Source organism: Malus sylvestris, chromosome 10 (assembly GCF_916048215.2).
Source record: "Malus sylvestris chromosome 10, drMalSylv7.2, whole genome shotgun sequence".
In the NCBI taxonomy this organism is placed as follows: domain Eukaryota; kingdom Viridiplantae; phylum Streptophyta; class Magnoliopsida; order Rosales; family Rosaceae; genus Malus; species Malus sylvestris.
Window position 1 is genome coordinate 41716127 of NC_062269.1, and position 22352 is coordinate 41738478.

A 22352-nucleotide genomic window follows, 5' to 3' on the forward strand; every position below is an offset into this window, starting at 1 on the left:
ACTGTAAATAAATGATTTGCAAATCTACGGAACACAATCGATAATGTCATCGATATATATAAATTTTATCATCGGATTTAACGGACGCACCTGTATTGCCTTGCCTTCCTTTCTTCTTTTCTTCATGTCGAATTTTGTATATCTGCGCAAGTTTCTTCTGTAAAAACCAAGTAAAAAAAAAAAAAACACCAATCCTCTCTTTTCCTATTGGAATGAGGATTTTCTCCCAATCTTCTTTGTGATGATCCTGACATTGGAATTTTTATTTTATTTTACTGGAATATGGATGGAACACCATTTGTTTTCATATAAGTAGTAGAAAATAGAAGATCTTCACAGAGAGAATTCGAAGAGGATCCTCAATCCAACCATTGACCTAACGATGTTGTTGGGCTGACGTGTCATAGTAATTTTATAGTATTGGGCTCGCATGATGTTGGGCTCAAGGCCCACTAGGCCTACTTCGGGTTTTGAAATATAAAAGTAGACGTTGGAGTTGTTTTGGTCATTAAGCGTCGTCTATCGCCATTCCCCGCTCTCTCTTCTGGCCCTCTGGGCATTTCAAATTCAAACCAAGTCAAAATTCAAACCCCTCTTCGCGTTTCTCAGCCACAGACTGAGCCAAGAAGCCCCCAATGGAAGGCCGAGAGCCACCGCCTTCTCCGTCGCCGTCGCCTTACAGAAACCCCTCCACTCTCTTCAAAGACATCACCAATTTCAAAACCCCGAAACCCTCCTCGCGAATCTCCAATTTCCAGTCCCCCGGCCCCAAATTCTTCACTGCCTCGAAACAAACCCCTGGTACTTCTTCGTCATTTCGCCGCCGGCCGTCTCTCGCTCCGTCAAACTCTGGCCGGATAAAGGCGGCGTCCCGGAAACTCAAGGCATTTGAGCTCGAGCAGTCGCAGTCGTCCCGCAAGGCCCAAATTCAGAAAGAACAATCGCTCAAGTCGCTGGCCAAGTCTCTCTCCGTCTGGCTCAATTTCCTCTTTCAAAACCCTACATCCTGTGGCTGCAATTTGTCCGTCGATGGAGACCGCACGGGAACGCTCCCCAAGGGAAAGAGGGATAGCGATCCCGGCAGTGCGGTTGGGGTTGATTCGGCGTGGCGGGACCCCAAGCGTCAGAGAGACTCGTCGTGGCGGGCCGTGAGCGCTGTAGCGTTTTCGAGCTCCAAGTATTCGAACCTGCGTTCTTCGTTGGAGCATGTGTGCAGTGTTGATGATTTGACGCAGAGGATGCGACTCTATCTGAGCATGGGCAGTTGCAAGGAGGTTTTCGATGCGATGACTCATGTAGCAAAGGTTTGAATTCTCAGAATCTTTCGTATGATTTTCTTTTCATTTGTTTGGTTGCTAAGAAAGTTAGAGAAAATTTTAGTATTTGACCAACATGTTGACTGTTTTATTTATTACGCAGAATATTGATGAAGGGAGATTAAAGATGAAGGCACATTGTCCTTTAGTTACGGATTTTGGGTTGAAGGAGAAGGCCACTAGAATCCTCATGAGTTATAACCCAATTTGGCTTCGAATTGGATTGTACATTGTTTTTGGTGGAGATTCTTTGTTGTCTGACAGAGATGCTAATTCTGATGAAGAACTCAGGTTTCTGAAAATGATCATTGAGAAGCAATTTTTTGCACATTCGGGTCTAGCAAAAGATTATGCTTACAACAAGAAGGTTGAGGGTCTTTACAGACCGGGTTATTACGAAGCTCTGGGAAACGTCACTTTGAAGAGATTTCTGATGCTCGCTCTTATCCTTGATAGAGCGAAATGCCAGAGCAGTCTTTCTCTTAAGTATGGAATTGATGGAGTGGATGGGGGTTCTCCGTTATTGTTTACAGTTGAATCTCGTATTAAATCGAGTCATCAGGTGATCCATGGTAATCATCGCTCCATTTCTCTGTTGCTCGTTGATTGTTTTGTAACTGTCCTGGTTGAACTATAGGGTTGACTTTTCTTTAATTGTGGTTCAAAACTAGATTTTCTGTCATCTGATGTCATGCTTGGAGAAGGTAATATTTCAGCACATCTGGTGGTTTTAGGATACAAAGTATCCTATCAGCAGGTAGATTGCTCATTTTATGTGTGACACTCATTTACATCGGATTCTGTTTAAGTGTGTATTTTCAGGATGTGAGCGAAAGAAGTGTCTTTTAAGATTTGTTCAAGATTGGGCCCTTTCCATTGATGATGAGGCATAATGTTTCATTATTTAGTATCAACAAAATTATTTTCACTTTGTCTAATCGACGATTGATATTTGTTATTGTGCAGCATCCCCTTGTTGAATATGACTTTCGAGTTACAAATTTATTTGCTGATCTTCAAGATGGGGTGCGACTGTGCAGAGCCATTCAACTTTTGCTAGATGACGCCTCTATCCTCACGGTTGTTATTTTTCTTTCTTTATACTTTGAATAAATAGGCAGGTCCAATTATTGTTTAACAGAATGTTTATCTTAGTTAGTGATTTCACTGTTGCATTGGGGAACAGAAAATGGTTGTTCCAGCAGATACGCTTAAGAAGAACATGGCAAATTGTGGCATTGCCCTGCAGTACCTTAAACAGGCTGGCGTTGTTTTACATGATGAAGACGGAATGATGATTGTGGCAGATGATATTGCTGGCGGGGACAAGGAACTTACTCTTTCCTTGCTCTGGAACGTGTTTGTCGATTTGCAGGCCTGTTCCTTTCTTCTCCCTCCTATCGTTAAGAATTCTTTATGAGTTTACCGTTATCTGCTTGTTGGTAACATTCTTCATTAACTTTGTCATTGAACTTGCAGCTACCGCTTCTGGTCAAGAAAACAAACTTAGCTGAGGAAATTTGCAAAATTCGTGGCAGTGTGGTATGTCCATTTCAATGAGGATAAGTTTCTTATTAGTTTACCTGTTGGTCAATATATTGTTGTGGTATTATGTTTACATGGTCTATAGTTTCAATTAAAAATTGACCTTTAATCATTCTCTTCTGTTTCACAGATCAGTTTTGATTCCTCTTCATTGGAAATGATTTTAAAATGGATTCAGGTATTGCTGCTAATATATAGCCGAAAGTTTATCAGCTTATTCTTATTATGGGGTTTGAATAGCATTCTTTTGCAATTTAACAAACACAATCTGCAATTTGTCTAAGTTACACAAAAAATCACTGCTCTGCTCCTGATAATCATTTTTATTGGGGGTTTTCAGGCAATTTGTGAAAATTATGATTGCAAGGTTGACAGTTTTGCTTCATTGGTTGATGGAAAAGCCATATGGTGCTTGCTGGACTATTACTTTCGTAAGCAACTATCTTGTGGTCGGTCATCAAAGGTACTATATGTATAATTTACCTCCTATAATTTTTTGTGAACATAGAGATTTAGTTCCCTCTCTTCATTCACATTAAATTATATGTTACAGGATCGTAATAAATCAAGTCACGAAGAATCAATCATGTTGGCCACTGATTATTCAGATGCAGTGCACAACTTTTTATTATCCCAGAAATTGTTGACGTTATTGGGAAACTTTCCAGAGGTTTGTGCTGGTTTTCTTTTCTTCATTTTCACTTCTTCGTGAACTTCCCATCTAGCTTAAATTTTGCCAAATCCTACCATTTGAATACCTTTGCCAGCTTAATATACAATCATCTTGAAATATTTCAACAGGTTCTGCAAATTAGTGACATTCTTGAATACAACGGTGCACGAAATGACCGGAGTGTGGTGATACTATTGGTGTTCCTTTCATCTCAACTTATTGTCAAGAAAAATATGGTAATAAATGATGTTTATCGTTTAAAAAGAGCTGATATTTTATTATGGTGGAAGAATGGATTCAGCTGTTGTCATAATACTTTAACATTGAGTATCTCTTTGGCAGGACCAATTAAATTTCCATAAACTCTTGGGTTGTGATTGCCAAAGTACAGACAGAAAATATACATGTATGGGATGCTATGTAAGACCCGAAGCAACACAGGTCGAAGAGGAAACATATGACCACCACATTGAAGGTTTCTTTCCCTTGTTTTCTTGTATCTGTCTTCAAGGTTAATTTTATTTGTTCATTTGTTGAAACTGATTGCTTTATTTGTATTTTTCATTTGTTGTGATGTTTGTATATACAAACAGATTCTGTAAGAAAGTTTAAGGCTATTCAGGCCTGGTGGCAAGATATGGCTGAAAGGAACCATAAATCTGTTGCAAAACCAACTTCTCCTACTTCGCTTAACCTATCTACGAATAAGGATAACATTAATATTGAAAAAGGTAATTGTATTATCTTCTGTAGCTCAATGCTAGAGTAATGTCTGTCGTGTTGCCATTTCTTGTTACCCCTTGCTAGTTCCTCTCTCTTCACTCAGTTCTCTGACTCCAGAGTTCTTTTCTTTTATTTCCCCGATTTTCTTGATTTATTTGTATTCCGTCACTCAGAGGAGAGTTTATTGCTTACCTGTAATTTTATTCTATCATTTTATTTCTGGTCCTGATATCGTAAGTGTGGTATATACTGTTCTCTTTCTGATGGAGGAATCCATATCTGATACTTGCAGTAAATACTGACAAAGGCAATTATGAGGGAGGAAGTATTGTAACTCATGATATATCTACTCCTGATCTAGTTAAAGCTGCCATTGTTGTCCAAAGATATATTCGTGGGTGGCTTGCAAGGTTGAGATACATTCATGGGGTTGCTCTTGTAGATAAATCTTGCAATCGGTGCCAAGAAAATGTTGTGCGTGATCTTCAAGTAAGGGCAGAAAATACTGAAAAAAGCAATTATGAGGGAGGAAGTATTGTAACTCATGATATATCTGCTCCTGATCTAGTCAAAGTTGCCATTGTTGTGCAAAGATATATTCGTGGGTGGCTTGCAAGGTTGAGATACATTCATGGGGTTGCTCTTGTAGATAAATCTTGCAATCTGTGCCAAGAAAATATTGTGCGTGATCTTCAAGTAAGGGCAGAAAATACTGAAAAAAGCAATTATGAGGGAGGAAGTATTGTAACTCATGATATATCTGCTCCTGATCTAGTCAAAGCTGCCATTGTTGTCCAAAGATATATTCGTGGGTGGCTTGCAAGGTTGAGATACATTCATGGGGTTGCTCTTGTAGATAAATCTTGCAATCTGTGCCAAGAAAATATTGCGAGTGATCTTCAAGTAAGGGCAGAAAATACTGAAAAAAGCAATTATGAGGGAGGAAGTATTGTAACTCATGATATATCTGCTCCTGATCTAGTCAAAGCTGCCATTGTTATCCAAAGATATATTCGTGGGTGGCTTGCAAGGTTGAGATACATTCATGGGGTTGATCTTGTACATAAATCTTCCAATCTCTGCCAAGAAAGTGTTGCGCGTGATCTTCAAGTAAGGGCAGCAGTTAAAATCCAGCTTGCGTGGAAGAATTTTTCTTTCTGTCATTCTCTTCTCTATCAGCTTTCCGCTGCAACTAAAATTCAAAGTCATTTTCGTGGTTGGCTAGTGAGGAGGAGGTCTCATATTAAAAGGCAAGCAATAATAAAAATCCAAAGTGTATATCGAATGTCAAGATGCTGGAAGGCTTATCAGCAATACAAAATTGCAGCTGGTTCAGCCACCGTCATTCAATCTTATATACGTGGATGTTTTGCCAGGAAAGGCGCTGAAAATCATAGGCTTCTCATTGTTGCAATCCAAGTAAGTATTTCTCCATGTCTTCTGAGCATATAGAAACCTTGTCATATTAAAGCAATCTTTTGTATGCAACTTAATTCTATTGTTGTAGTTTTATACTATCTAGATGTGTGACTAATTTTCTCCCCTTTTCTATTGTGCAAGTATCATGTCTCAGTAGTGTGCTTAAATGATTTCAGAGATACTTCCGTGGCTGGTTGATCAGAAGTCAATTCTCGTGTCAAAGACAGGCTGCAATAAAGATCCAAAGTGCTATTCGAGGCTTGATATGGCGTCAATCATTTCATCGTCATAGACAAGCTGCAGTGGAAATTCAACGGATAGTCAGGGGGCAGATTAGTCGAAATAGGCTCTTAGGTATATTACTACAACCTTTCCTGACTGGTTCTTACCCATTTTATTTATTTGTGTTGGATGTTCTAGCTTTGAATAGAAACTTACAGTTACAAATGTTTATGGCTTTGGTTTGTTGCAGGTGCTGCTTCCCTACGCCCAATCGTCCGCAATGGTTGTCCTTTGAATAGAACAGAAGCCCTTTATATGGGTGCTGAACTAAATAAAGTTGTTTGCTCCGTGTTGAAATTGCAAAGGTGGTGGAGGAGTGTCATGTCACTAAACTTTAGAACGAATTCTGCAGTCATTATTCAGTCTCATATTCGAGGGTGGTTTGCTAGGCAAAAAGCTGTTAGAGAGAGGCAATGTATTGTTGCGATACAAGTAAGATATATCCCTTAATGTTTCATTTGTTCTCATTAGTCTCTTTTATTCAGTAGAAATCTAATGTTACCAGTTAAATGTGGCTGAAGTATTAGTCCACTGCATTTATGAAAAACTTGGAGTTACATAAATGTCGAAAGAATGCTCTAGCAGCTAGACCTTCGATTGATGTATTACTTTGACTTAATGTTCCTTCCATTGTTTTTGGTTTCTGTTATGAATCAAAATGTCAAACAGGGTAAAAACCTGTAGTCGTAGAATTATTTTTGGCTATTTTTGAATATATTGTTTTCGCCATTGTTTTGTACTTATTACTGAATTCAGTAAATTAACAGAACCGATTTTGAGTGACAGTCATGCTGGAGAGGCTACCTTCTAAGGAGGAAAGAGACGGAAGGTCAGCTACTGGAGCTGCGCTTGAGAGTGCAAAAGTCTGCCACAAATGTAGATGATAGCATGCGGATTATAAACAGACTTGTAGCAGCACTTTCGGAGCTACAAACAATGAAAAGTATCAGCGGCATTCTTCACACTTGTGTTACTTTGGGTAAGTTGTTAGTGATTGTATGATACACTCCATTTCCAACATTTCTTGATCCAAGTTTGCATGCATTACGCTAATTTTACATTTCAGAATAGATTCGACAACATTTCCATGGTTTGTTCATGATTCTAAATTCATGTCTTTCCATTATTCCTACATGAAATGTAATCCTAGCATGGTGTACTTACGTTATAATCCTACTTGCAGACAAGGCCACTGCACATTCTCAGAAATGTTGTGAAAAACTCGTGGAGGAAGGAGCTATTAAAACATTGCTGAAGATTTTTGGCTCAGCCACTCGAAGTATACCCGATCAGGAGGTTCAAAAACACGTGCTCTCAACTCTAAGGAACCTTGCCCGCTATCCACACCTGGTAGAAGTGCTAATTGACAGTCCGGGATCAGTAGAAACTGTTGTATGCGAGTTTGTAAGGTTCGTAAGCCATATACTCTCAAATATGATTTGCCAAAATGAACGTTTGTTATCTTGGTTTAACGGCTAATAACTTACCCTAACTTCAGGAACAAGGAAGAGGGTTATTTCACAGCTTCCGAACTTCTGAAGAAGGTTTGTGCTAGTCGTAAAGGCGTTGAAGCTGTGCGTAAATCGCCCGCTCTTTTGAAAAGGCTACACAATCTTGTTGAGGAACTTAGTAGGAAGGCTGGCAACAATGACAAGAGGTCAGATTTAAGCAAAGAATCTCTCGTTTTTTCTTTGGAAACTTAAATTAAACGATCGTTAAGCTCTAATTAGTACCATCTTAATCTTAATGCAGGAATGCCGGCCGAGTTACAGTTGCTAGAGAAGCTACGGAAAGGAGATTAAGGGAGGCTGTTGAAATTATGAAAATGGTAAAACAGAGGTACTAGTACTATTTACTAGGGTAACTTGTTGAGTTCCAGAGTGTTTAAAAAGTTACCTTGGTTAGTTATGATGTATTGCTGACGTGTGTATTTTGCCATTGAATTTACACGTTCAATGGGTGGGGGGAGTGAGAAGGACAGGGCAACTTGATTTGGTTGATGCACCTCAAATTGAATGCTTGGTTTTTTTTTTTTCCACTTGTGGTTTTGTAAATTTTCTATCGAGTGCTTAATTCTATGAGTTTCATTTGATAATTTTTTCGTTTTTTATGCGTTAAGCTGAAGACCCACTCAAAGTCAACAAGGCTTTTAATTTTGGGAGGGTTGAGAATGGATGTTTATCGTATGCAGTTTTATTTTTGTTTTGCAAAAAATTGTTTCATGATTCGAACTTGTAGGGGTGGTCACTTAGAACCGAAAACTGAAACCGAAACACGAACCAAATTGAACCGCACCGAACGGTTTGGTTTTGCGGTTTTGAAACGGTTTCGGTTTTGAAACCGAACTGCAATATAGAAAATGGTTTGGTTTCGGTTTTGGCTTTAGAAAACTGCACTGAAATCGAACCGCACCGCAAATATTAATAAACATTTAATTAAATGTCCATATTAGATTTCATATTTTAATTGGTCGTTTGTTAAAATCCATACACTTAGTATGGACTCAACCACACTAGAATATCATCATTCATTACTTTCTTTTGTTCATTAACTTGAAAGACCTTTGTTATTTTATACCATCACACACACATATATGTATAAGGGTGGACTAATCTTGTTATCAAGAGTCGAACAATGATCTACTGAAGTCCACTCATTTGAAGCATGATATCACATATTCTAGTATGAAAGTTTCACTCACGTTTAATGAATTCAAATTTATTCAATTTGTTTTATGAAAAACATTGTAAGGGACACCTTTTTCGTTGCACAAACATGTTTTAACATCACAACTACATGCAACATGCTAATTGTTTACATAACATATGTCATTTTCCTATTACTAATGGGAAATGCTTTTTAATATGTTAAATTGCAAATTGTACATTTTTTCTTAAAAATCAAACCGAAACGTTTGAAACCACACCGAACCTAACCAAACGATTTGGTTTCATTTTGGTTTTGGCTTCAAAACCGCACCGAACCAAACCGCAAAAACTTGCGGTTTTGGTTTTGGTTTCACTCAAAACCGCGCCCACCCCTACGAACTTGTGACATTTTAGTTACAAAAGAACAACTTATTCGTTATATCAAAACTCGTCCTCACTTATTAATATTAAAAACAGTATAATTTTGTTTAGACTATAATTTTTCAATTATTTTGAGAATATTTTTTGTCATACAATATGCAAATAACGCAATGTCGAGTGATATATATTTCCTTAACATTATATGATCGGAAGAGACAACTATTGAGTTTTGTGGTCCTTAAGCCTGCAGCCTGCAGCCGGCGGTCCTCCAGTTATCTTGATAATATTTTATAGCATTCCCAAAAGATTTTGGATCTACCTTGAAAATATTAATCGCTTTATTTGATCCCCAACACAAAATCCCATGAACCGTCTTTTATTCTCGTGACTTGCATTATCCTCTTTTGCGGCCACAACAAGTTTTATACTGTCCATTCTTTTTTAATTTATGAGAAAAGAACAGCCGGTAACTACGCTTCTAACCAACGTCAGATATTTGGTTTGAGATCGAATATTTTTTTATCAATTATATTTTGATAGTGTTATTATTAACATTTTAAAATTTTTACCGTGCGATGCTCATAATATATATATATATATATATATTATATTTTTTATATTTTTTTAAATCTAGAAGTTTGGGAGTATTGCTATTTAATAATCAAAGGGATCATGAACTTGAAATGGCTACGAAGTTTGATTGGTATTTGAGGGAAGTTCGACTTTGGTTTTTATTCAATTGTTACAATTGAATGACATAGATTTTCAGAAATTTTCAAACATAATTAATACTTAAATTTGATTTTTACCTTAAATTTGGATTACTGTCGCGTTGAAACCAATTATTATTAGAATTCACTTAATTAAGTTGTCGTCATTGAATTGTAAGTAGTAGTAAACTAAATGCGTCAAATCATGATCACTGAAACTACAATAATCGATTGGTAACTATTTTTCTATTAGTTGGACTATTCTTCTTTGATTTACTGCATTTTGAATCCAAACACCCTAATTAGTAATAAATCATTTGTAATAAAAACCACTATAAAACCAATAAACCCATTAAACATCACTTAAAATGGCAAGAAATTAAAGAGGAATACATAAAATAGTTTAAAACATTCGTACAATAATGTGAGAACTCATATCAAGTACAATCCACCAATCCTTCGCTTAACAAAAGTAGAATCCCCACAACTATTTTTTTTTTTAATTTTTTTTTTAAAAGTACGATATTTGTTAATAACAAATGAAATATGTACATCAATGATAATATGGTGCAAACAGAATGTCTCGATAAAAACCTTACCGAGATTTTAAACTAATCGAAAAGAAAAATAGTACAACTAATTATTATCTAATTAATCTTATTTTAATTTGCCATGTTTAAACTAAAAACTAAGCAGCCCTTGCAAGAACTTCAAGCCTTTCTGGCACATCAGCTGGCTCAATGAAGAAAGCCCTCCTCAGAGATCTCGGCACCGTGACTGTCAACACTCCGTCTTCATATCCGGCTGAAATCCGTTCGATATCGACCCGGCCCGGAAGCCGGAACTTCCTCATGAAGGTCCTGCTGCTAGGCTGCTCCGTGGACTCCTCCTCGATCCTCTCTGTTCGAATTATGAGGTACACTGAGTCCTCCACTTCTACTTTTATGTCATCTTTCCTCACACCTGCTCAAATCATATATAACAACCACCAAAACCAAAGTTTCACCGCTATTAAAAAAAGTGCGCGAAAATCACTTCATGAAAAAAGCAATAAAAGCGAAAAACCAACAAAAGAAAAGAAAAATTGGGTCGATTAATAATATTGTTACGTTGTTAAATACAAAGAACTTCCCTTCCATACAAAAGTGGATGCCTGTTGCGTTATCCCAAGCTAATCTCAAACTGTCACGTTAGACTGGTAAACGTGACAGTGCGTGATTTGCTTGAGATATTGCTGTCACAATCCGGCATCCAGTTGTATGTAAGTTTCTCTCGGAAACTAAGAGGGATGGTTGAAATTACCAGGGATGTCAGCCGAGAAAATGTGAGATTCAGGGGTCTCAGTCCAGTGCACATAGTTTTCTGGGACCAAATGGTATGGATAGATGAGATGAGAAGGGAAGACAGATTGGTAAGGATGGATGGCAGGGATCTCCATTGCTTTAGTTTACAAGAGCCAACAGAAGGAAGTGCTTTTGAGCCAACAAGAAGTGCTTTTGCAGAAAGTTAAAATCTGCAATCCTAAAATGGGATGGATGAGGTAGGAGGTGCCTTCATAGGGAGGAAAAGGGTGGTCGTTGGTTAGCTTTTGTAGGCCCTACCCTAGCGGCCAAGTTGGGGCTTTGGGCAACTTGGACTTGAGGTTGGTTAACTTTGAGCCGTCATTTTTTATTGGCTATTATTCAAACTTTGACGCAACTTGTTCTTCCTTCTTTGGGTAAGTTGCTGAAAAGTTGTAATCTTGTGAGTTGCTAATTTAAAGAGAATATCATCCGCTTTTGTGGAGAGTACTTATTTGTAAAGTACTTATTATAATGGGTTGGTAAAATAGATACCTGAAAGGCAAGCCTCAAGTTTTTGAGCAAGATTCATGTTGACTGCCATATAGGATAGATCGATTGTGTTAATTTACGTGTTATAAGATAGATGGGCAATGTGACACGAAAAGATACACGTTTGTCGCACGAGCGGATTTGTAATACCACGATGAGGCACCGAAAAATTACAAAATCTTCCCGAGTATCAAATATGCAACGAGGTTGCTACTACAATTCAATGGGACAAAAAAGCAAGGCTAAAAATACAATTATCATGACAAGAAAGAGTTCAGATTGAATTTTGAAACTTCATGGTTGCCAACTCATGTATTTACTCCAAGCACAAAACCATTGCTGTACGAAGGAAGACTGCTGGAAGGCTCGTGATGTTTCACCGGCGAGCGGAAAGGATTTGGAGTCACAGGATGTGTGATATGCAGTCCAGCACTTCGTAGAGCCTGTTTAGCGTTTGCGCACGAGAGTTCAGATTGATCAGTGAAGAATGCTGGGACGGCCATGGACTTGATTGAATTAAGAGCTCCACCCCAATTTGCATAGCTATCCAAGCCACAGTTCAGTGCAACGATGACATGGGGTGGAGGTAGGTAGGAGGCTTCCTCCTGATAAACACCCCTGACGAGATTCACCCTCACCCTACTACCGATTCCTGAAGTTGTCCCCGACAAATTTGTTGGAACTTCAGAACCTACCATAACAATTTGCACGTTCCCCAATCCATTGAGCAAATGACCAACCTCTGCAAATGCCGGCATCCAATCCAACTCTCCCTCTGGCCCTAGGTAGTGAACAATCACTTCCTTGCCCTTCTGCAGTAGGTTCTTTGAGCTTATGTTTAGAGTCGTTAATATGTAATAAACAGTCAATGGGTGAGAGAGGATATCAGCAACAGGGCTTGACAATGGCAGTGACCGAAGGTTGTAGTATTCCGACCAACCAGAGAGGAGGATTGGACTTGACGAACCATCTCTTACGTGATGTTGAAAAGATGAGTCGCGTGGAAACTGTTCATCATCAAGCCCTCCCCAAGCATCCCAGAGTCCGCCTTTAACAGGAAGAAGACCGAAAGGGCAATGAGAATAGCAACTGCACCTTCTCCTCCACATGCCCTTCTGATGGATGCCCAATGATTCAAGCCATTTACAAGGTTGATCAGCATCACAAGCGAACATGAAGATGTTCATCTCAAGCTCTTCTTCCCTTTCCATCATAGCCTTGTAAAGACCGCACATGCTCTTATGTGTTTCTTTCGTATGCTGCTTCTGGCAGACAGAACTACAGTAGACCACAGCTCGACATCGTCCACAAGAGAGAGCCTGTTCACTGTGGATTTCTTTCTCACATGCTGCACACTGCTTCAAGCTGCCATTTAAGTAGACTCTTATATCAACAAAACTCTCCTCTTTTGACAGTTCTGCATATTTGGTTGGCGTTGAGCTAGCCGTTGCACTAGCCCTCTCTTCGTATGCCTGGCCAGGTGGGTGCGAAATTGTAACTGCAACAAGATCATAACCCTTGGCCATTTCTTGTGGCCACTGAACATCAACTGTTTCAATAAAGGGTTCAAAGTGCATTAACCTTGACCACTTTGGACCGCCTTCTTTGTCTTCCTGCAGCAATGGGTGCACCAGAGCTATGGCTTTCATGAATGCATACACAAACCTAAGCTCTTCAGAACTCGGATGCCTAAACCTAAGACTCCCCGATGAAGTGCATCTGGCAACATCAATGACAGGGAAGCGATCACTCCCTGACACTTCGAGTGACAAGGATTTGATCATTTTCCTATTCGAGGGAAACATCAATGCCTCGCGTTCATATGTGACCCGTAAAAGCTCAACATTTGGCACCTGAACTGTCTCTCTCGAGCCAGTCATCTTCTTTGCATCACTTTGAGACCGAAACATATGAAACCCTATATCGCCACCATCCCCTCCAACGAATTGAACACACGGAAAAGGCTGTTTCTTGCCAGACCAATCGGTATCTTTCCCAACCCGGACACCAAAAATATGCCCGGGACACAACCTTTTCCAGGGATCGGTCCTATAAAGAGCTGCTGAAGCTTTGTAGATGGACTTGATAAAATTTGGAGCAATGCCTTCCACCTTCATAAGACATGTCCCTGATCCGGGTCCAAGCCCCGGACCGGACCCAAATTGCTCCTGGAATCTACCGAACAAGTTCTTCAAATGCAAATCCATTTCGATTTTCGATTTCGACCCAAGTACAAAGATCTAACCAACTCCTTGATAACACCAGTAAAAACCCAATTCAAAAAATGACTGCCCTTTTCTTTGCTTCACGTAAATATCAAACAAATCCAGTCAAACCCAAAATTTCTCTTCATTCATACATATTGTTTGCAAGACAAAAAAACCCAGAAACTCTACAAAATCCAAAGTACGGGAGGCGTGATAACTCACTTCAAAAGCTACTAAATTACATGAAAATCCCAATTAAATTAAGCAAATGGGGATCAAATTAACTTATAGAACTTGATGGATGAAAACATTAGTGATCCGTACCAGTAAAAGCTGAGGACTTTACTTCTCTCTTTCGAGTTCTCAGATCCAGAGCATCGCGGAAGATTGCAGCATTTGAAGTTTTTTTTTTTTTTTTTGTGGGCAACACTCGCAAGTGAGAGAGTAAAGCTGAAAACTAACATAAATATTTGAGTAAATTGTAGTTATAATCCTTTAACTTTAACTCAATTTGAGCAATAGTCCCTTAACTAAAAATCTATTACCATTGGTCCCTCAACTCATCAAAATGTACAGCTATGGTCCCTCAACTAAAAATCTATTACCATTGGTCCCTCAACTTTAATTCAACTGGAAAAATTGTCCCTTAACTTTAACCAAATTGTAGCAATAGTCCTCTAACATAACTCGTTTTGACAAAAATTTTGATGTAATTGACGAAAATGATCATAATCACAAACTTTGTTGAGTTGAGAGACCCTAATTGTATAAATGGTCAATCCAACATAACTTATTTTGACAAAATTTTGATGAAATTGATGAAAATGACTATAGCTACACATTTTGATAAGTTAAGGGAGACCAATGGTAATGAATTTTTAGTTGAGGAACCATTGCTCCAATTTGATTAAAGTTGAGGGACCATTGCTACAATTTACTCTAAATTTTTTACAATGCAAGCGATATGTGTTGTCGTTTCACGGTCTTCATTCGTCAAGTATTCACGGTTTTTGGGCTCATAGAAAATTGGCCCAAAGTATGACGAATTCTCAAATTCACTAGGGTGGGTCAAGCCCCTCATCAAACTCGTTGAGCTGTGTGCATTGCGAGTTGTACTTATACGAGATTAGATGATAATTGAATTTAACGGCTCTTGTGTATGTTGTGATAATTCTTGATTAGTTAGCTTGCTATGTTGTTCTGCGTTCTGTTAGACTATGGATTACAGGAACAAATGTAGTTAAATGAGACAACAAGCGGGTTAGATCATCATTCGATATTTCTTGACCCACTATTGGCCAAACCAACTGGGCACTAGGTAATTTCCTACAAATGGAGATGACACTGATTTAGTGGATACAAGAGATTTATTTAAATGTTTTTGTTGATTGATATATGGCCTCTCATTTTGTCTCTTACAAATTTAAAAGACGTTGATGTGGACTATTACGTGGTAGGAAATAGTAAGACGCAAAACATTGCTCAATAGATGAGATAAATAATCATCACTTAGAAAATTAGTGTTTTAATTGTACCATTTGGACAAGAAATAAAAAAGGGTACTTGTTAAAAAAAAGGTATAATTTGCGTTGCCAGCAGTTTTTGTTGATGTGCGATCTATATGTAAATCCATGTCAATGGTAGCTGTTCGATGCCAAGCTTAAGTCACTCTGACTTGAGATTGTGGGTTTGCCTGACGCTGGTGGTGAGAGTAACTAATCTTTTCTTAAACATTTTTGTTACCAAAAAAAGAGAAAAAGTTATTAATTTGAGCCATAAAAATGGGAGCCGATGCATTGCGGACACATGTAACATGGGTCCATTTAATGGGGGCCTTATTCAATTGGTCCCAGTTTTTGCCGACGTGGTATAAAATAGGGTCCACAATAATGGGCCACATCAACCGACAAGCCCGAATTATTAAAAAATTACCACGCGAACGGCTTACGTGTCTGCTCCTAGGAAATCCAAATCCCTAATCTACATTTAAAATCTCTCCGTCTGACTTTTTGTCCCCTTCTCTCTTCCTCTCCCTCTCACAGGACCTTTTCGTCCTCTCGATTAGGGTTTCTCTCTCTCTCTCTCTCCTCCCATTCTCTCTCTACATTCACATGATGATGCAACCGGGTGCAGGCGGTGTGGCTCCGTCGGCATTGGGCCAGCAGCCCGCCCAGCAGTATGGTCAGCAACCCGCGCAGCCCTACATGATGATGCCACCGCCGACTGCCCAGGCACCTGCCATGTGGGCCCCGCAGTCGCATGTGGCGCCTCCGGCTCCTCAGCTCCCCCAGCCCGCCTCCGCCGACGAGGTCCGCACGCTTTGGATCGGCGACCTGCAGTACTGGATGGAGGAGAACTATCTCTACAATATTTTTCTTCACACCGGCGAGGTTCTTTGCTTCTCTCATTAGTCATTGTTAGATCTTTTGTTTTGCTTTATAATCACACCCAATTATACATATATATATACATACACATACGCATTCATATACGTATATGTTTAAAGCTCTGATTTTTATCTCCGTGTATTTAAGGATATAGATATACAAGTGTTTTCTTGGAATTATAATTATGTAATTGGAGGTCAGCGTTTATTTATATTTATTTTCTTGTTAATTATGTGTTGTAGGTTGTTTCTGTGAAAGTCATCCGCAATAAGCAAACTTGTCAATCAGAGGGTTACGGGTTCATTGAATTCAATAGCCGTGCTGCTGCGGAAAGAGTGCTTCAGGCATTCAATGGTACTCCAATGCCAAATGGTGCCCAGAATTTTAGATTGAACTGGGCATCTACCGGTGAGAAACGTTCTGATGATACCCCGGATTATACGATATTTGTTGGAGATTTGGCTGCTGATGTGACGGATTATGTGCTACAAGAGACATTCAGGGCCCGTTATCCATCATGTAAGAGTGCCAAGGTCGTCATTGATAGGCTCACAGGGCGCACCAAGGGGTACGGGTTCGTTAAGTTTGGAGATGAGTCTGAACAGATGCGTGCCATGACTGAGATGAATGGAGTTCTATGTTCTACAAGGCCTATGCGAATTGGACCAGCAGCAAACAAAAACGCCGGGGGCAGTCAGCAATATTCAAATGGTATGTTCTATATGGTTTCATTCATGTATGTATGGCTTTTTGGTTGTGGCTGCATGCGAATATCTTTGTGTTGCATTTTGGGAGAAGAGTATAAGAACTTTAATTGGTTGTTATTTCTGTATGACTGGTGTGTTCCCTTTTGTATTTTTCCCAATATGAATTACTAGTATGCCATAGTAAGGTAGTGTATTCTGGTTCTGATATGGTATCCAATGTGCGAAACATTACTTTTCAGTTGGCTAAGTTTGCTTCGTTTGAGCTTTACTCTCCACGATGAGCAGTGCTTTCCAATTCATTTGATTCATATAATTTCAATAGAAAATTTGGGCAAAGGTAAATGATATTAAAATCTTGACAACTTATAGAACTCCGTTGTCTCAAAGCAGGGTGTCAGGAGGCTCTGTCATCTAAGGGCCAGATACTGATTTCAGCTGAAATGGTCTCCCCTTAGTGCGTGGCCTCGCTAGGTCAGTTTCAAATTTAACGTACTGGCCTTTATTCTTATGTGGCATTTGTTATGCTGCATTTTTGAATTTTAAATTTTCTTTTCCAGCCCGTTCTGGTGGTTCAGCTTTCAGTGAAGTTACATGTTGTGATTGTTCTAGTTTCACTTGAGTATGATACCTGTATACTGGTGGTTAAGTTATCTTGTTATTTGGCTAGAAAAGTGCCCTAAAAAATATTTACATCTTTAATTCCTTACGTATCGTCCCCATCTGCCCTTTACATTTTCGTTCACTTTTACTTCCTCCTTGTGGTCCACATATTGATTGACGCTGGTTAATCCTGTTGTCTTCAATTCCTGAGGAAGGGTTCTGGAAGGAATTCCTGTTGCAACCCATTGGAATTTCCTGGAACTTTATCTAGTTGGCTGGCCATCATTGTCAGTACCTCATAATTTAGACTTTCCATGATATTTGACTAGGTTTTACCATTATATTTTAAACCAGACTGGGCTGGATGTTGGTTCAACTGGATAACTATGCACATATACTTAATTCGAGTTGATTGATTGATTGGACTAAATTTGTGAACTTGATAATTCCATGTAGATAACAATGGCACTTAGGAAACTGATAAAGGACCAGTCTGTCCAACCAGTTAAGCAACTTTGACAACAAATGTTGTACATTCTAAATTTCAAACCTCTGACCAAGGAGCACAGAGGAATGTGGCACGACCATGACGATAAGCCTTTGAACAATCTTATTCCTTGTTTTACTTCTTACAATTAAAGCACAGTCAGCTCAAACAGTTCGCATGTAGGCCAAGCATGGTCTCTCTGTTTTGTCTGTTTTGTTTCGGATTTAGCATAGGGAAGTATTTGTGACCAAATTTTTTTTGTCAGTAATATTTGTTTGTTATGTGAGGGTAATGTGAGTGTAAGAGTCATCCACACTGATGGAAACTACTGAGTAAGGTTTGATACTGGCATTACTCACCAGGATTAATCTGCATTTCCATACTATATTTTGGTTAGACCTTGCAGATTGTGTTTGTTTAGGGATTAAGGCTGGCACTATGTGTGCATATGGCTGCTATACATTTGCATAATGCTTGTTGGGTCCCTTAACATGTGGCACAATGTGGTTAGACGTTCTTAATTCTGTTGATAAGCCTTAAGATTACTGCATTACCGCAGTGGTTTGTTTTTTTGTCTGGTCTGAACGCATATGGGCAGTGAATAGTTTACATTGTTTTTATTTAATTCTTTTTGGGAGAAAGTATGGCCAGAAAATATGTCTGATTGTCTACACTTGCTTTTGTTTCTTTTATTGATAGCATAAGGGGGTCGTGAAATGTTATTCTGCATATCTCAGCTGTTAGTTGAACTTTTTCATATGCAGCTTCATATCAAAATTCTCAGGGTGCAAAGAATGATAGTGATCCGAACAATACAACTGTGGGTACTTTGTGTTTTATTCCATTTTTTAAATTACTTTTTCAGCCACATGCTTGTGACTTTGAATATTTTTGTTGCAGATATTTGTAGGTAATCTGGATGGTAATGTTACTGATGACCATTTGAGACAAGTTTTCAGCAAGTACGGTGAGCTAGTACATGTCAAGATACCAATGGGCAAGCGATGTGGGTTTGTTCAGTTTGCAGACAGGTGAGCGGATCTGCTAGTCTTCTTTGGGGATTGTTTTCATGGATATCACTGAACCAAACCTTCTGTTTTGTGCTAATGCGTCATCAGAAGCTGTGCTGAAGAAGCATTGCGTGTGCTAAATGGATCTCAGCTGGGTGCACAAAATATCCGTCTTTCATGGGGGCGCAGTCCTTCAAACAAGCAGGTGCGTACTTTACTCGAACATAAAGCTGTTTAACTTTGTAGATGCCCTCGAACTTGACTGATGTTTACGATGGGTTTTTCAGCATCAGGCAGATCCAAGCCAATGGAATGGTGGAGGCGGCTACTATGGATATGCACCTACCCCCGATAGCTATGGGTACGCACAAGTTTCCCAAGACCCTAACTTGTACTATGGAAGCTATCCTGCTGCCGGGTACGGTAATTACCAGCAGCCACAGCAGCAGCAGCAGCAGCAGCAAATCGGGTACAGCTGAGTTGAGCTTTTTTCCGTATTCGACTCTAGAGACCGATAATAATATTATGATACTGTTTTTGAATTGAGACCGAGTATTTTTGGTTTTTTCTTGGAGAAGTACTTTTGGATGTAGTTTTGTACTGCTGAGGTTATGGCATTCATGAAAGCCTTCTCGAATATTTTGGTTTCTGCAGTTTTGCGTGTGTTGTTTTTTGATGAACCACGGCCTTTACAGGTGCGGTGAGCATCACCACCGCAATGATTACGGTAGATGAGTGCGATTTAATCTACTTGTTATACAAATCTCAAAATTTAAACTCATATAATCGATGCAGCGGTGATGATCTCTACAACGTAAGGGTGGCGAGCAAACATATTTCATTGAATCGAACAATTTTCTTTATGCTTTTGTTTTGATGAATTAAGTCTTATATTATTGCAAATCCCTTAGAAAAATGTTAAAATGCTACTATACTTTGGGTTACAATATGCACCTCACAAATAGAGCGTCGGATGTGCACCAAAAACCAAACGATCGAAGATCCAACGGTCACAGGGAGATGTCATATCAGGAAATTGTTAGTGCGTTCTCAAAAACGCCCTCAAGGGCTAAAACGGCTCGTCGTTTTTTTTTTCATTCTTTCTTTTCAACTTTGTGGGCTACATGACAGGCCCAAAGACCCTCAAATGTTGATCGCTAATTTTTGTGGGCTGGCCCAAAGACTTGGAAGCTTCTACAATCTACTACTTACCGCCAGCTTCTCAATTAGTAGCCCCTCTCTCTCTCTCTGAGTTGCAGAGACCTCCGTCGCTACGACGCTCACCTCTTCCAACGACGACGTTTCAGTAGCCAGGTACAATTTCTCTTCTCTTCTCTGATACAATTGGTATAATTTAGTGTCATATGCCCCCAAAGATTTTCGAAATACTCACCGATGCTGCCGCCATACACTTGCACTTCCGCCGTGTTCTCTTTGTTCATCGGAGCTTCGATTTTCTCTCTTTCCAAACAGAAATTTAGGCTCTTTTCATTGCTATTTACTTCTCGATTCTCTAAAATTTGTGGGTTCTCCTTTTTATTGACCCTAGTCAGACAGAGAGTATCTACATTGTGGAAAATAACTGCATTGTCAAGATTTTTTTTTTTTTTTTTAAATTTTATCTTTCATGTGGGGGCGTTAGTGGGTTTTGACAATGTGGTCGGAAATCTCTGTTATATGAACCTTGATTGATGCCTTTGTGTTGGTAACTTGCTGAAGGATCGATCTTTTATCCTGTGTTTGGGATACTTCTTATTTGATAGGTGTAAGTGTAATGTTGGAGATTTAGTAGTGACTAGCTCTATGATTCTTTGTTTTCTTCAGCCACATTACGGTGTTGTATTCGGTTTTCATGAGTTTATGTATGGGGTATTAGAGTTGGGTAACCTATTATCTCTGTAAATTTCGTGGCAGGGCGAGCTTGCTCGATGGATATAATCTCCCAATTACAGGGACAAGTGAACACAATTGCTTCTCTTACCTTCAATACCTTTGGGACACTACAAAGGGATTCTCCTCCAGTCCGACTTTCACCAAATTACCCAGAACCACCAGCTAATCCTACCGAGGATGCTGCTGATTTTGCCCAACAACCCAAGCTCATGGGCGCAGCTCTTGTTAAGGCTGCTAAGCAGGTGCAGCATATTTCCGTGTTTGATAACCCTACTATCTTGAATCATGTCAAGTATTCAAAATTTTGTAACTTATGGCGACCCAAGTTACCATATTCTAAACAGCGCATTCGTGCACATGGCTCTTTTCCTGAATGAATTCTTCTGTTTTAATACAAAGTGTACTTTTACATTTCCACCGGGTTTGGCATAATGTGATAGTTTAAGCTTGTTTGCAGTCCAATTATTAGCATCGTAATTGCTTATGTTTTGCTGATATGAGTTGAATGTGTCAATAATATCTAGTTTATCAATTCGCTATGCTCTTGTGCTGTTCAACTAAGATACTAGTGCCTGATTCTTGCACAGTTTGATGCATTAGTTGCAGCACTTCCATTAGCCGATGGAGGTGAAGAAGGGCAGCTGAAACGGATTGCAGAACTGCAGGTATGGGGTTCATTTGTTTCTCCATCCAAAATCTTAATTTTCATGTTACTTCGTTTGACTGGGCTTCATAAGTTCATACGGTACCTCCAATTTTTTGGTGAAACTTTTTAGGCCGAAAATGATGCTGTCGGCCAAGAACTCCAGAGACAACTCGAAGCTGCAGGTGTATCTTTCCCTTCCGCCTTTCTAATTCTGTGATGCTTGTGCTCTTGAGAACTACTCCCTGCACTTGATATAAAAGTAGATTGGCTGCTGTGATAACTAACAATCTCAATGATATTCTGGTGCCAGAGAAAGAATTAAGGGAGGTCCGCGAATTGTTCGGCCAATCGGTAGAAAATTGCTTGAACCTGAAGAAACCTGACTGAAGACAACGTGACTATCGTATGGTTCTCCCGCTATTTCGATTCGTTTGGGTCCCTTGTCTTATGTAAATGTTCAAAGAATCTGCAGGCTGTAATCTCTACAGCTTCAATTTTTTATTAACTGACTGATGACTAAAGCCCAAAGAGGTGAACTCTTTGTGATTTGTTGTTTCATTTGAAAGTTGATAGAAGATCAAAGATATTTGAGTTGTAACTATATTCCTAAATTTGAGCGTATGTTAAATTTTAGCTAAAAAGACTATCACAAGTCATCTTGGCAGTGCCTTTTCCAACCGATCTGGCCAAAGGGCTCGTGGTCCCCATCCGGCCAAAAATGGGAGAACCGGCCAAAGGGCTAGCCAAGAGCAGCCAACCCTATAACCCAACCCTCCAACGCCAGAATGTTAAGCTTGACATTTTGCCAATCCTTCAGCGCCAAAATATCAAGTTTGACATTTTGCCAACCTTCTAGCTCAAACTATTTGAATGTCAACGACTACCT

General features: G+C 39.3%; 5 protein-coding genes across 11 annotated transcripts; 3 read left to right on the forward strand and 2 right to left on the reverse strand.

The window, feature by feature from the left end:
• The first annotated feature begins 522 nt into the window (after positions 1-522).
• On the forward strand, positions 523-8053 carry LOC126586238 (uncharacterized). Of its 4 annotated transcripts, none has more exons than XM_050251016.1 (20): positions 523-1304; positions 1420-1888; positions 1988-2073; positions 2283-2396; positions 2503-2691; positions 2796-2858; positions 2992-3039; positions 3202-3324; positions 3415-3531; positions 3663-3770; positions 3877-4009; positions 4128-4265; positions 4550-4874; positions 5082-5676; positions 5853-6030; positions 6149-6390; positions 6745-6937; positions 7142-7367; positions 7457-7615; positions 7711-8053. In XM_050251016.1, exons 1-20 carry the CDS (start codon positions 636-638, stop codon positions 7802-7804), a joined length of 4269 nt encoding a protein of 1422 aa, XP_050106973.1. In that variant the 5' UTR covers positions 523-635; the 3' UTR covers positions 7805-8053. The 4 variants fall into 4 exon arrangements, with proteins under 4 accessions (XP_050106973.1, XP_050106974.1, XP_050106975.1 ...); XM_050251017.1 differs by having other exon boundaries at positions 4550-4667; positions 4875-5676; XM_050251018.1 differs by having other exon boundaries at positions 4550-4667.
• A 2013-nt stretch (positions 8054-10066) lies between these two features.
• On the reverse strand, positions 10067-11262 carry LOC126587554 (15.4 kDa class V heat shock protein-like). Its single transcript, XM_050252630.1, has 2 exons — positions 11000-11262; positions 10067-10660 (listed from the first exon to the last, which is right to left on the reverse strand). Exons 1-2 carry the CDS (start codon positions 11133-11135, stop codon positions 10386-10388), a joined length of 411 nt encoding a protein of 136 aa, XP_050108587.1. The 5' UTR covers positions 11136-11262; the 3' UTR covers positions 10067-10385.
• A 390-nt stretch (positions 11263-11652) lies between these two features.
• Positions 11653-14171, reverse strand: LOC126587553 (uncharacterized). Its single transcript, XM_050252628.1, has one exon. It carries the CDS (start codon positions 13734-13736, stop codon positions 11838-11840), a length of 1899 nt encoding a protein of 632 aa, XP_050108585.1. The 5' UTR covers positions 13737-14171; the 3' UTR covers positions 11653-11837.
• Positions 14172-15734: 1563 nt separating this feature from the next.
• Positions 15735-19580, forward strand: LOC126585124 (polyadenylate-binding protein RBP45B-like). Of its 4 annotated transcripts, XM_050249520.1 has the most exons (6): positions 15740-16126; positions 16366-16834; positions 18682-18737; positions 18818-18948; positions 19036-19132; positions 19215-19580. In XM_050249520.1, the coding sequence occupies exons 1-6, from the start codon at positions 15848-15850 to the stop codon at positions 19404-19406; spliced, it is 1224 nt and encodes a 407-aa protein (XP_050105477.1). In that variant the 5' UTR covers positions 15740-15847; the 3' UTR covers positions 19407-19580. The 4 variants fall into 4 exon arrangements, 3 of the variants coding, with proteins under 3 accessions (XP_050105479.1, XP_050105478.1, XP_050105477.1); XR_007610322.1 differs by lacking the exons at positions 19036-19132; positions 19215-19580 and adding an exon at positions 17221-17301 and having other exon boundaries at positions 15736-16126; positions 18818-18908; XM_050249522.1 differs by lacking the exons at positions 18682-18737; positions 18818-18948; positions 19036-19132; positions 19215-19580 and adding exons at positions 17221-17301; positions 17887-18203 and having other exon boundaries at positions 15735-16126.
• A 382-nt stretch (positions 19581-19962) lies between these two features.
• LOC126585126 (mediator of RNA polymerase II transcription subunit 21) lies at positions 19963-22107 on the forward strand. Its single transcript, XM_050249523.1, has 5 exons — positions 19963-20241; positions 20842-21062; positions 21408-21485; positions 21597-21648; positions 21777-22107. The coding sequence occupies exons 2-5, from the start codon at positions 20856-20858 to the stop codon at positions 21851-21853; spliced, it is 414 nt and encodes a 137-aa protein (XP_050105480.1). The 5' UTR covers positions 19963-20241; positions 20842-20855; the 3' UTR covers positions 21854-22107.
• The last annotated feature ends 245 nt before the right edge of the window (positions 22108-22352 follow it).

Excerpts from the sequence above, each read along its gene's own strand:
- LOC126586238 (XM_050251015.1), top strand. The coding sequence starts at position 636 with ATGGAAGGCCGAGAGCCACCGCCTTCTCCGTCGCCGTCGCCTTACAGA. Across the intron at positions 2,859-2,991 it reads GCAAAATTCGTGGCAGTGTG|ATCAGTTTTGATTCCTCTTC; the intron begins GTATGTCCATTT and ends TCTGTTTCACAG. Across the intron at positions 6,391-6,744 it reads AATGTATTGTTGCGATACAA|TCATGCTGGAGAGGCTACCT; the intron begins GTAAGATATATC and ends TTTGAGTGACAG.
- LOC126587554 (XM_050252630.1), bottom strand. The coding sequence starts at position 11,135 with ATGGAGATCCCTGCCATCCATCCTTACCAATCTGTCTTCCCTTCTCAT. Across the intron at positions 10,661-10,999 it reads TTTCTCGGCTGACATCCCTG|GTGTGAGGAAAGATGACATA; the intron begins GTAATTTCAACC and ends TGATTTGAGCAG.
- LOC126587553 (XM_050252628.1), bottom strand. The coding sequence starts at position 13,736 with ATGGATTTGCATTTGAAGAACTTGTTCGGTAGATTCCAGGAGCAATTT.
- LOC126585124 (XM_050249520.1), top strand. The coding sequence starts at position 15,848 with ATGATGATGCAACCGGGTGCAGGCGGTGTGGCTCCGTCGGCATTGGGC. Across the intron at positions 16,127-16,365 it reads TTTTTCTTCACACCGGCGAG|GTTGTTTCTGTGAAAGTCAT; the intron begins GTTCTTTGCTTC and ends TATGTGTTGTAG. Across the intron at positions 18,949-19,035 it reads TTTGTTCAGTTTGCAGACAG|AAGCTGTGCTGAAGAAGCAT; the intron begins GTGAGCGGATCT and ends ATGCGTCATCAG.
- LOC126585126 (XM_050249523.1), top strand. The coding sequence starts at position 20,856 with ATGGATATAATCTCCCAATTACAGGGACAAGTGAACACAATTGCTTCT. Across the intron at positions 21,063-21,407 it reads TTGTTAAGGCTGCTAAGCAG|TTTGATGCATTAGTTGCAGC; the intron begins GTGCAGCATATT and ends ATTCTTGCACAG. Across the intron at positions 21,649-21,776 it reads GAGACAACTCGAAGCTGCAG|AGAAAGAATTAAGGGAGGTC; the intron begins GTGTATCTTTCC and ends TTCTGGTGCCAG.